The sequence below is a fragment of the Rhinopithecus roxellana genome, chromosome 2 (assembly GCF_007565055.1).
Source record: "Rhinopithecus roxellana isolate Shanxi Qingling chromosome 2, ASM756505v1, whole genome shotgun sequence".
NCBI classification, from domain to species: Eukaryota; Metazoa; Chordata; class Mammalia; order Primates; family Cercopithecidae; genus Rhinopithecus; species Rhinopithecus roxellana.
The window spans coordinates 131,856,945-131,869,396 of NC_044550.1; the positions used below are offsets into that span (position 1 = coordinate 131,856,945).

The window sequence follows — 12,452 nt, forward strand, 5'->3', positions numbered from 1 at the left end:
TTCTTGCGGGAGTTGCCTGGGCTAGAATTCAGCAGCTTTCGGCGTGTCTGATTTTTGGGCCATAGAACCACAGTGTTTTAGACTCATTTATGTTGTCCTGAAAACACTCCGCAGGATTGTGTCGCTCCTCTCGCCGTCGGAGCGCCATTGCACCAAGTGCTCAGGACACCCGAGTCCCCTCCCAGAGCCACGGCCTCCTGCCTGATAAGGAGCGACGGAAACAGTGGTCTTGGGGTTCTTTGGACAGGATTGTGCTCCATGTCCCAGACCTGAGCTGATGGTGGAGGGGCGGGCATCTTTTGCAGGTTTCTTTTGTGTGTGTGTGTGTGTGAGACAGTGTCTGAATCTTTACTGGGCCTTGCTGAAAAATTTTAGAAAAGGAGAGGATGTTTACATTTGGGTTTTAGCCCTTTTTGAGTGTTTCTTTATTTTAGAGTTCAGTGAAGTTAGATGGTGAATTCACAGACATAAACAGAAGCTAGCTGGCAGGTCATGCACATAGCTAAATTCCCAGCAGCACCACTTCCGTGCTTCTCTAAAGCAGCTTTTCCAGTTTGGCACTGTTGACAGTGTGGGCTGGGTAGCGCTCACTGGGGCGCCCTGTATGCCCTTGGCTGGGCTGAGCACTTCTGGCTTCTGCCCACTCTGTCATAGCTCCCTCCAGTTAAGACAACCAGCATCTCTCCAGACACCACCCGCGTCCCCTGGTGGGGAAGGGGAAGGTGGCGCGTCCCATGGTTGGGAATCCCTGCGGTAACAGTGCCCAAGGATGAAGCTCCACATCCTTTCCCTTGAGTTCCCACAGTGTGCAGCCATGAGCTGGCTGGCCCTGTATCTTGGGCCATGGTGATTGACTAGAATAATCATAGCCGTTTCTCCTACTACACCTATTTGCGCAGCCATTTTATCACTTTAGTAAGATCTAGCGGGAAGTCCTGAGTCTAAAACATGAATATGAAATTCCTGACGTCCTCCCCGCAGCACCGGCCTCCGTGTTAGTCTCTCGCTGCTGCCACAGCAAAGCATCACAAACCAGGGCACTGGGAACAGCATAGTGTACTCTCCAAACTCTGGAGGCCAGGGGTCTGAAATGCAGGAATCTTTAGGGCGGCATTCCCTCTAAAGGCTCCAGGGCAGGATCCTTCCTATCTCTTCCAGCTCCAGGTGGCCCCAGGCCTGTGGCCCCAGCGCTGCACTCTGTGCCTCCGTCTCCACGTGGCTCCCTCTTCCCCACGCCCACTCCTCTTCTGACTCTCACAGGACACTTGCCGTGGGATTTAGGGCCCGCCTGGGTGATTCGGGTTGACCTCATCTTGATGCTCTTAAATTCATTGTATCTGCAGGACTCTATTTCCAAATCAGCTCCCATTCCCAGGTCCTGGGTCAGGACTTGGATGTATCACTTCTGGAGGATGGTTTAACCCACAGCTGCCCAGTGTTGAGCCCATGGCCCACCCTGTGGGTTTCTGAACACATTTGTTTTGATTTTTGTGTGATTGTAACAGTTGCTGTTTGCTGCTTTCTGTGGCTTTGTATAGATCCGGGACCCAAAGACCCTTCTTCCCATGCCCGGAGTGATGGTCGGCGACATGGGGAAGAAACTCGGGCAGAACGGTCTGGATAACGGGTGAGTGATGGAGGCTGTTGAGCCCTGAGCTTCCTGCCGAGGCCCAGGCTGCGTGTCGCTCATGTCTGAGATCTCACCGGCTCCATGGGTGCCGCGCCCTGCCCTCTTAGACTGAAACGCTGTGGGGACCTACGCCTAGCCCCTGTGCGTGCACTGGCCATGTCCTGCTTGAACTCCACTTTGGGAGGCCAACTTGATCAGAGACCTCAGCAAACCAGCTTCACCTTGGCAGGCGGCTCCCCACTCTCAGATCAGACCCAGGCGTCTGCGCGCAGCTGGTGGGGCCCCTGCCTGGGGGGCCGCCTCCTCTGTGTGAAGTCCTCGCCAGCATCCTGAGCCTCCCCCGGCTCGGCCTCCACACACATCCATGCTGATCTGGAGGGACCCATATCTGCAGTTTCTGCCTCCGGAGTAGGCTTGCTCCTTTCTGGGTAATCTCAGTGTCACAGTGGTTAGAAAGATAATTCCGCAGGTTTCTTTGTTTCATCAGCCCACAGATAACCATTTAGCAGCACAGATGTGACACTGGGTTGGTGTGGCCAAGGCCTGGCTGAAGGGTTGGATGGGTGTGCAGACCCTGGCTTGGGGAGGGGCCTGGAAAGACTAATGAATGCTTGATGGCCACATGGAGGCCTGGGTGGCCGGGGAGAAGCGGCCAGTGATTTTGGAATGTGCAGCATTTCAGGTGGAGAGAGCAGTGGGAAGTGTCAGGCCCAGGCGGGTGCTGGGATGGGGGCAGGGTAGGGAAGCCAGGCCACAAGGGCCTTGAGGGTCTTTGAGGGATTGGATTTTGGGGCTCCAGGTCGTTAGTAGCATGACCTTTGGAATGAGATAGGTGTGCAGCCAGCCCTTTGTGTCACCTTGACCAGCTTTCTTGGTGTTTCCTCATCTGTAAAGCAAGTGACAACAGAGGACCCTGTGCCAGGGCCCTGCCAGGTCCTGCCTGAGCAGGCCGGGCTTGAACTTCCTGGCTACTGGCCCGGCTGGTGCCTCCCTCACTGGGAATGCTGGACTCCACACGCCACCTCCCTGAGAGCCTGACCCAGCAGGGTGTAGACCCCTCTGTGCCCATGAGATGATTTATAGCTTGGGGGTAGTGGGACAAGGTGTGACCAGGCCTGAGCCTGATGGCCTGCAAGATGTCTCAAGAGTGTTTCTAGATATGCGGCTTCATAGCAAGGCTGGTGGAGAGGAGAGGAGGCTGCCTTGCAGGAGCTGCTGGAAATAACTGGTTGTTGTGACCAGGTTGTCTCCAGAGGGAGAAGATGGGCCAGTGGGCATCTGCCCAGCCGTGGAGAAACCTCCTTCTGCCTGTCTCTTCTAAGAAGTCAGGGTGACAGGCAGGGAGTGTCTTAGATCTCTGCTAGTCCTTTAAAACAGGCAGGACCCCAAACTGTACTAAAGAGGAAAATCTTGATTGATTTGTATACAGTGTCAACTGAAGAAGAAAGTAAAAGGACATTGTTAAAAAGCAAATTCTTGTGATTTCAGGCAAAAAAAAAAAGCGAAACAAGACACATATGCACAGCCCTCCTAACTCCACCTGTCCTGCAGAGTTCTAGGTTCTCACTGGCTTATACTAACATTAATACGAGGAATCTACTCGTTAATGTTGGAGTTGGCAAGGAGGAGAGTTACCCCTGACCTGCGGCTGCCAATTCTCTTGAATGACTACTTTCTCAGGGTGCTTGGGAGGCGCTTGGCATGGACGGTGCCCATGTGGTGGGTATGGAGGGTTGCTATTCAGGCCCTTCGCCCTCAGGGCAGCGGGAAGCCCCTAGCCATCGAGAATGTGGTGCGGTTTGGTCTGTTTGAGAAGGATGGCTCTGGCCTCGGGGTGAGAAGCTCTGAAGCGCCATGCAGGAAATGGGGTGTGAGAGGCACTGTGTTGTTCTGGAGAACCTGCATCCTTTCATTAGACCCGGCTGATCCCGTTCAGGTCTCTGCAGCCACAGGCACTGTTACCCCATCTACTGAAGTGTCCTATGTGTGCACGTGAGGCCCGACAGGCGTCTCCTCCCGGGCGTATGGCGGTGGTGAATTGTCACATCCAGTGGGTGGCCTCGGGTATGAGCAAGGCTCTTCACTGCTCTTTCAGTTTCATGAATGAGAGGCTTTGACATTATTTTGGGACATTGCAGAGAAACCCTGCACTTAGTTCCCCCCTAATAAACTTATTTCTAGAGATTGAATCCACACCTCTTACTGGGATAATAGTCAAAGGAGCATTAGATCAAACCATTAATGATTAATACATCACACTGATACAGTAAAGGCTCTTGTAAGACTCAGAAATACGGTTAGTCTCCTATAGGATCGCCATGAATGACGACAACCCTTTGACACTGTTTGGAGCTGCTCCACCAAGCCAGGTCCCCGTGCCTCCAGAGCCTTGCCACTGTGGCTTTCTGGAGGGTGACAGGAATGCAGTGGGATGTGCCTGTCTTTGATCCCTGAGCCTTTGAAGGCGGAGGTCGGGCTGGGATGGGAGCCAGCAGGGGTGATGCAGGCAGCCTGCTCTCTGCCCCTTTCCAGAAATGCACCTTCCCTGACCAGGGCTGGCGGGTCTGGGCAGTGTGCCCAGCAGGGGGCGCAGTGATACTGGCGTTCCCTCCAGGTTTCCCGGCTGAATTCGGCCTCGATGTCCATCTTTTCCAAGATAACGCTTTATCATTTAGTGATTTTTGTTACCAATGTTGAAACCATTTATCTTGAAAAAAGTGGTTACAATTTATAGGTTAGATTTTGTCACTTTACAAGAACTCCTGGGTATGTGGGATGACTGCCTACAAATCCGAGGTACATGTAAATTGTGTGGATTAATTTTAGCCAAATAGCTCTAAAAGCAAAACCATGAAGATGTTTTCAAGTAATAGTTTCAGCCAGACTCTTAAGGTGGGCTGCACTTAAGGGTCTTTCTCGTTGTGTTTGCCCTGAGCTGAGGCGGTGGCTGGGAGGAGGCCTGCCAAACTCAACGGCCTGCTCTGGCAGACTGGGCTGGGCTAGGCTGGGGGCCCTTTGAGGCCCCAAGGGAGGAAGGAAGCTGCTGTGACATGAAGCGGGAGGCCCGGGGTGCGGGGTGAGTGCTGAGGCCTGGGCGCTCCTGGGGTTGGGGTGAGGGTTTCTGCGCCACACTCAGGCCTCTTGTGCCATGTGCATGTCCAGTGACACACACACACACTTGTGACATACGCACACATCGCCCGCCGGGGATCCGGCTTGCGTTTGAGTTGGCCACATCTGACTGCCACTGGAAGAGCTTTTGTGGAACAGAAGGGATCCCATGAGACTTCGTGAAAGTTTGCTTTCCTTGAAACTCACAGGACTGTTTTTGCAAATATAAATATATTCCGTGTGGTGAGAATGGGTGAAGAATTTCCACTCCTTGAAAAGGGCGCTGACTGTGACCAGATCATACTGGAAAAGGCATTCTGTGACTTTCAAGTAACAGGCTGGAGCACGCTGGGGCTGTTGGCACTGAGGCAAGGTTTTTCTCACGAGGTGGGGTGTTCTGAGTGTGCAGCTGTGGCATGGGGGAAGCTGCCACCCAGCTGGGCAGTCGGGCCCAGGGCTTTGGAGGAGCTGGCGCCCCCACTCCCCTTCACTTCCTGCAGGTGGGCAGGTGCCCGGCAAAGCGGCTGAGAGCCCTTCCCTCGCCAGGTTGCCCGGGTTTCCCTAAGGAGCTCCAGCCCCATCCCCACCCGGCCCCAGGGCCTTCCTCCTTCTGGGAGCATGGAAACTGTGCTGTGTCTCTCCCTCAGGCTGTCTCAGGAGTCGGGATCCTGGCCTGGCCCTTATGCCTCAGAGGATGTCATTGACCCCACCTGGCTTGTTCATACCATGCCACTTACGTGCCCGTCCCTTGAGTCTGGGAGGCCCCACGCATGGTGGCCCCCTCATAGAAGGGGATGAGCCCTGGGAGACTGCTGAGAGGCAGCTAGCTCACCCAGGAACCAGGAAAGGTGACGGTCGAGGGACCCCACCCTCGGGTCTGCCTCATACCCTTCCCAGGGTGGGGCATAGAATTCCCAGGTGAGCCAAGGGCTGCCTGGTGTCAGCAGTGACTGCAGGGAGGGCACGAGGCCAGAAGAGAGTCTGGTGGATGGGGCACCACAGGCAGGCGGGACCACCTCACGGCAAGGCGGCGATGCTGTTAGAGGGGTGGACGGAGGTCGGCTTTGGGGGGACTCTCCACATTGGCCTCTGCCATTCCAAAGGCCTTTGGGAAAGGGCCCTGCTCCCACAGGGAGGACGGGCTGAAGAGGTGCAGCTAGGAAAGAGCCAATGTGGTTGTTGCGGGAAATCCGCTCAGGAGAGCTGAGTAGGGATGGAGGTGCTGGGTCCTGGGTGGGGATGGAGGGGAGGAAGCGAATCGGGCCAGGCTGGCAGAGCTGACAGCCCGGGACCAGGTGACGACGGGGGTATGGGGCATCCAGAGCAGGACTCAAGGAAGAGCCCATGCAGGAAACGGAGGTGCCTCCAGTACCCTCCCAGCATGTGGGATTGTTCTTTGTAGATGGTGTTTTCTGTGGGTTAGTAAAAGACTATGTTGTAAGGCAGGGGTCCCCAAGCCTGCAGTACTGGTCTGTGGCCTGTTAGGAACTAGGTCACCCAGCAGGAGGTGAGCATCCAGTGAGCCAGCGAAGCCTCCTCTGTGTTTATTGCCACTCCCCATTGCTCGCACGAGCACCTGAGCTCCTCCTCCTGTCAGAGCGGTGGCGGCATTAGATTCTTATAGGAGCGTGAATCCTACTGTGATCTGCGCATGTGAGGAATCTAGGGCGAGTGCTGCTCTTTATGAGAATCCAGTGCCTGATGATCTGTCACTGTCTCCCATCACCCCCAGATGGGACCATCTAGTTGCAGAAAAACAAGCTCAGGCTCCCACTGATTCTGCATTATGGCAAATCTTATAATTATTTCATTATGTGTTACAATGTGATAATAATAGAAATGAAGTGCACAATAAATATAATGTGCTTGAATCATCCCGAAACCACCCCCACCTCCCCCTCATTCGTGGAAAAATTGTCTTCCATAAAGCCAGTCCCTGGTGCCAAAAAGGTTGAGGACTGCTACCCTAAGGCATTGCATGTGATCTTAGGAATCAGATAAGTTGCTATAGGAACTGTTGATATTTTGAAGTTTGTTTTGGGGGGTTTTTGCACAGTTTATGTAATATTCATAAGCTAGCATAGCCTTATTCCCTAGACTGTTGTGAAATAGGTTTTCCTGACCAGATGACCATAGCAGATATCTTTGGTTATTAATACATCATAATCCATAACAATGTGTGTGTAATCCTGAGCTCATCTGTTCAAAAGAAGTGAATTTGCTTGCTGAGGGAGCACCGATGCCATCACACCACTTATTTTGTTTGACTTAAGAGTTTTAAACCTCAGTTTGCCAATATTATCACATTGTGGATTCTGGTTTGAGATTGAAGTATGAGAATCAGAGATTCCAATCTTTAGAAACACAGTTCCTGTCTTTTCTGTTGAATATCTGGAGTTCTGTACCTGGAGTACAACTTACTACATGCACAATGCTTTTATTATTATTATTATTATTATTATTATTACTATTATTTTTGAGATGGAGTCTTGCTTTGTCACCAAGGCTGGAGTGCAGTGGCGCAATCTTGGCTCACTGCAACCTCCGCCGCCCGGGTTCAAACAATTCTCTTGTCTCAGCCTCCTAAGTAGCTGGGACTACAGGCACATGCCACCACTCCTGGCTAATTTTTTTTAGTAGAGACGGGGTTTCATCATATTGGTCAGCCTGGTTTCAAACTCCTCACCTGAGGTTATCCTCTTGCCTCGCCCTCCCAAAGTGCTGGGATTACAGGCGTCAGCCACCGCACCCGGCCTATTTTTTAACCTACATTTTTTTTTTTTTTTTTTTTTAGAAACAGGGTCTCACTGTGTTGCCCAGGCTGGTCTCGAACTCCTAGGCTCAAGCAATCCTCCTGTCTCGGTCTTCCGAAGAGTTGGGATTCTGGGCGTGAGCCACTGTTCCTGCCTAGACTACTTTTTTGAATAGAAAGTTGGTTGAACGTTCCTGTCTGCTGGCGTGCCGTCTGCCATTTTCTTTGTCTTCGGGGATTGTATCACCTTTTTGGCTGCCCTTGGGGGAGAAGAGAAGAGCCTCAGGGCAGGACCCCCGTTTAACAGAAGCCCTGCTGCTTCCCCACACAGTTTCGCCATGTTCCACAAGGTCAGAGTTCCTCGCCAGAGCCTCCTGAACCGGATGGGAGACGTCACCCCCGAGGGCACCTACGTCAGCCCCTTTAAGGTACAGGCATGGGGTCCATTTGTGTGCCGCACTTCCCAGTGCCTTCCTCTGCAGGGCCTGGCTCTGTGCTCCTCCCTGCGCCTGGAAAGGAGACCCCTCCTCGTGGGCCAGGCGTCGCTGGGGCATACTTCTCCTGGTTTGGGTTCTGGTGCTCCCACTAGAAGGGGACTCTTGGGATAGCCACAGCACCAGGGGCTGGTGTACAGGGGGTGAGTCTGGGCCTGACAATGCCCACTCGCCTTCGAGGGCCGCAGTCAGAGGACTGCCCACTTCCAGTGATGCTTTCCTGAAGATTCAAAGGAGACGGGTCTCCTGGCGAACTGTCCACAAAGGGGGACGACAAACAGAGTTCCCTGGTGTCCAGAACTCACGCCTGCCTGGCTTAAGTTCATGGAGAGCAGAAGAGACACCATGGTCTCGGGGAGTGATGGCCCAGGTCGTAGCTGATGGCTCTCAGGAATCATGAGCTTACAGCAGGTGGGCCACCCCGAGCACACACCCTTGGAATACCAGTCCCCAGCAGCATGCAACATCTGACATGCAGGAAGCACGGATGGAGAAGGAGAGTGATGGGGATGCCCAGAGACACACAGGGTGCCCAGAATGGGAGCAGTAACACGAGACCAGGAGCCGCTCACAAACGGAGATCCAACATCAATTAAAAATAAAGTGATTGGAAGAACAAGCACAGCAGATGGGATGACTGTCTCAGGAGGATGAATTAGGGATTGGAAACTTGTCCTTTGGAAGGCAGAAGGAGAGGATTAAAGAAAATGAAGGCTGGGTGCAGTGGCTTATGCCCGTAAGGACTTTGGAAGGCCAAGATGAGCAGATTGCTTGAGCCCAGAAGTTCCAGACCAGCCTGGGCAATATGGCAAAACCCCATCTCTACTAAAAATGCAAAAATTAGCTGGGCATGGTAGCACATGCCTGTAGTCTGCTACTTAAGAGGCTGAGGTGGTAGGATAACTAAGCCCAGGAGGTCAGGCAGCAGTGAGCCATGATTGCACCACTGCACCCCAGCCTGGGCAACAGAGCGAGACCCTATCTCAAAAAAGAAGGAAAGAAGTGAAGTTTAGAGAAATAAAGGAGAGAAATGTCTCTAAATGAGAGAGGAGAAGAAGGCCTTTGGTTGAAGGGACTCATGGAGGACCAAAGAGGAAAAGTAAGAAAGTACCTATGCACGTACCCAGGCACACGGTAGAGAAATTGAGGAATTCCTAAGAGAAAATTCTAGAATCTTCCAGATCTGACTCCAGTGGAATAAAAAACACTTGAACTTCAGATTTCTCAAACATGACAGTGAATGCATGAAGGCAGTGAAATCATATTTTATACCCTTAAAGGAAAATCACTTTAAATATATATGTATATATATTTTTTGAGATGGAGTCTTGCCCTGTCACACAGGCTGGAGTACAGCGGCACAGTCTCAGCTCACTGCAACCTCTCCTCTGCCTCCCAGGTTCAAGTGATTCTCCTGCGTCAGCCTCCGGAGTAGCTGGGACTATAGGCATCTGCCTCCATGCCTGGCTAATTTACGTATTTTCAGTAGAGACAGGGTTTCACCATGTTGGCCAGGCTGGTCTTAAACTCCTGACCTCAGGTGATCCGCCCACCTCAGCCTCCCAAAGTGTTGGGATTACAGGCATGAACCACTGCGCCCGGCTTAAATATGTTTTTAAACACAATGAGACTGTGATTTCCTATGTGAGAGTGTGATTAATACGCTCAGACACACAATTACCATGCTGCCTTGGAAGAAGGACCTGGATGCTCAGAGGAGCGGGCCTGATAGGGGCAGCAAGGGGCAGGGCAGGAAGGACGGTCAGATCATGTGGCAAGGGCTGTAGATTAGATGTGCCCACAACAGCCTGGACAGACCTTAGCAACAGCCGCTGCTGACGCCGGTGATGCGTGTGAGGAGGTAGTGGATGGAAGATTCCAGCTAGACGCACGTAAAGGAACTGCCTGTTCACAGGCACACAAGGAAGGAGAGGTGTCCGTGAAACCCCCTGGAATGGCTGCCTTTAATGGACTCCGCCCCTGCCCTCTGGCATACAAGCCACATCTGATTGTTGCCAAGGTTAAAGGTGGGCCTTGGAATCTCCAGGCAGATGGTTTGCAAGTCCGCAAAGTGAGAGGTTACTCAGTGCTGTCATACCGTTCCCTCTGCGAGGAATGCCTCTCTCTTCTGCAGGCAGCTGAGTATCCTCTCCCCAGTATCCCCATTCCATCCACGGTTCATCAGTGACACCTGTACCTGCTGCCGCACTGTCCTGTGCCTGGGGCGCCCTGGGGATGAGGCATGGGCAGGTGGGCACCGGTCTACTCTGAATGAACAAACGAGGGCACCTTCGCCTCTAGGCCGCTCTGTCCAAGGTGGCCGTGCAGCCGGGCTTGCGCTCATCATCTGCACTCCTTCCTTCCGCAGGACGTCAGGCAGCGCTTCGGAGTGTCCCTGGGGGGCCTGTCGTCGGGCCGGGTCTCCATCCTGAGCCTGGCCGTTGTTAACCTAAAGCTGGCCATGGCCATCGCTCTTCGCTTCTCAGCCACTCGGCGTCAGTTTGGACCCACCGAGGAGGAGGAAATAGCAGTGCTTGAGTATCCAATGCAGGTACAGGGTTTTCAAGCATCCTTTCATTGTCTTTCTATTTTATATGCAAATTCACTTCTTTTACATAGTTGCAGTTTGGTTACTGGGAGTTGATCAAAGCTCTTAAGGCAATTAACAGGATGATTAGTTAGCGGGAGTGCGGCATCTCAGGCCACAGGACTTCCAATAAATGGTTATTAATTTATAAAGAGTATATATGAAGTAGCCAAAATAAGGAAGATGGAAAGAAGCAAGTCTTTTTTTTTTTTTTTCAGATGGAGTCTTGCTCTGTCACCAAGGCTGGAGTGCAGTGGGCATGATCTTGGCTCACTGCAACCTCCGCCTCCAGGTTCAAGTGATTCTCGTGTCTCAGCCTCCCGAGTAGCTGGAATTACGGCATGCAACACCATGCTCGGCTAATTTTTGTATTTTTAGTAGAGACAGGGTTCCACCATTTTGGCCAGGCTGGTCTCAAACTCCTGACCTCAGGTGATGCACCTGCTTCGGCCTCCCAAAGTGCTGGGATTCCGGGTGTGAGTCACCGCACCCGGCCAGAAGGAAGCAAGTATGGGGCGGCTCTGGGAGGTGGATGTGTGCACAGCCGCACGTTCAGGTGAGGCCGCCACAGCTTGGCAGGCAGTGGCCTTGCATGCCCTGTGCATGCTCTTTGACACTGTCATCCCATCCCTAAGAAATGATGCCAGGAAGGTGATCTGGAAGAAGCAGCAGCTGAGCGTACAGCCCTGTTCACTGCGATGGCATTTAGAACAGTGGCGTGGGCACAGAGTGTGGGCCCTACACATCCTCAGAGATGGGGCAGCTGTGGACGTGCACACATGCAGCCCAGGCAGCAGCATGGAAAAGCACAGATGTTCTTACACGGAAGGGGGATGAATTTTCGCAGTGAACGTTCCTGTGGTGCTTGCAGGGCATGAGCCCTGTGCTCTGGGTTTGGTCTTCACAGCTAAGAGGGTTGGGATTACTACCATTTTACCGGTGGGGGAACTGAGGGTCAAATAGGAAATCCAGTTAAAGTGCATAGGCTAACTCAGGCCCAGGTCCCGGACCAAGCTATGCATGAGCAAAGGTAGATTTGGGTGAAACTTAAAGGAAATTGTAACAATTGCAGTTGTTTTTTTCCACATCCTTTGACCAGAGCTATGATCCTGTTTAGTAAGTGTTCTTGTTCAAGCCTGTGTGGCACCCATCCCCTCCCGTGTGTGGTCACAGCACTCTGGGTGCCAAGGGCAGCACGGCAGTCAAGAGAGCGCACTGGGGTCACCATGCTTGACCTCACCACCAAGGTCCACCCCCAGCTGGCTTTGTGCTCTCAGGCAAGGTCCTTAGCCTTTCTGTGCTCTCATTTTATCATTTGTAAATTAGAACTGATGATAAAACTTCTTCCTAGGATCAGTGTGAGGTTTAAAAAAGTTAGGGCATGGAGGCAGCTGGTGCCATGTCAGCTCAGCACTCTTGACATGTTAGACCGTGGTGGTGATGGCAGTTTCCTCAGGATCCTCTCAGGCTTGTCCTGCCATGTACCCAGCCACCCACCCACCCACCCATCCATGCATCCACCCACCTGTCCACACATCCACCCACCCATCTATCTACCCATCCACGGATTCATCCATCCACCCACCCATGCATCTACCTACCCACCACCCACCATGCATGCATCCATCCATCCACCCGCCCACCCACCCATGCATCTACCTACCCACTACCCACCATCCATGCATCCATCCATCCACCCGCCCACCCACCCATCCAACAACAGGTGGACCCTATCCTGTTTCAGACAAAGTGAAAAAGACATGCACTCTGCCTTTCGAGGGGCTGCCAGCTGTGTGGGCCTCAGCTTTCCCATCTGTCCCAGGGTGACGGCCTCGTCCTCACAGGCACATGCTGTCAGCCAGTCAGTCCATGTGCCGG

The 12,452-nt window shown here is 52.8% G+C and overlaps 1 protein-coding gene across 5 annotated transcripts in view; it reads left to right on the forward strand.

The window, feature by feature from the left end:
• Positions 1-12,452, forward strand: part of ACOX3 (acyl-CoA oxidase 3, pristanoyl) — a 54,197-nt gene that overhangs the window by 11,582 nt on the left and 30,163 nt on the right. For all 5 annotated transcript variants that reach the window (XM_010384414.2, XM_030920267.1, XM_010384415.2 and 2 more), the window contains 3 exons: positions 1,539-1,627; positions 7,825-7,921; positions 10,356-10,538. In XM_010384414.2, coding sequence (XP_010382716.2) covers positions 1,539-1,627; positions 7,825-7,921; positions 10,356-10,538 — 369 coding nt within the window. The remainder of the gene's footprint in view (positions 1-1,538; positions 1,628-7,824; positions 7,922-10,355; positions 10,539-12,452) is intronic.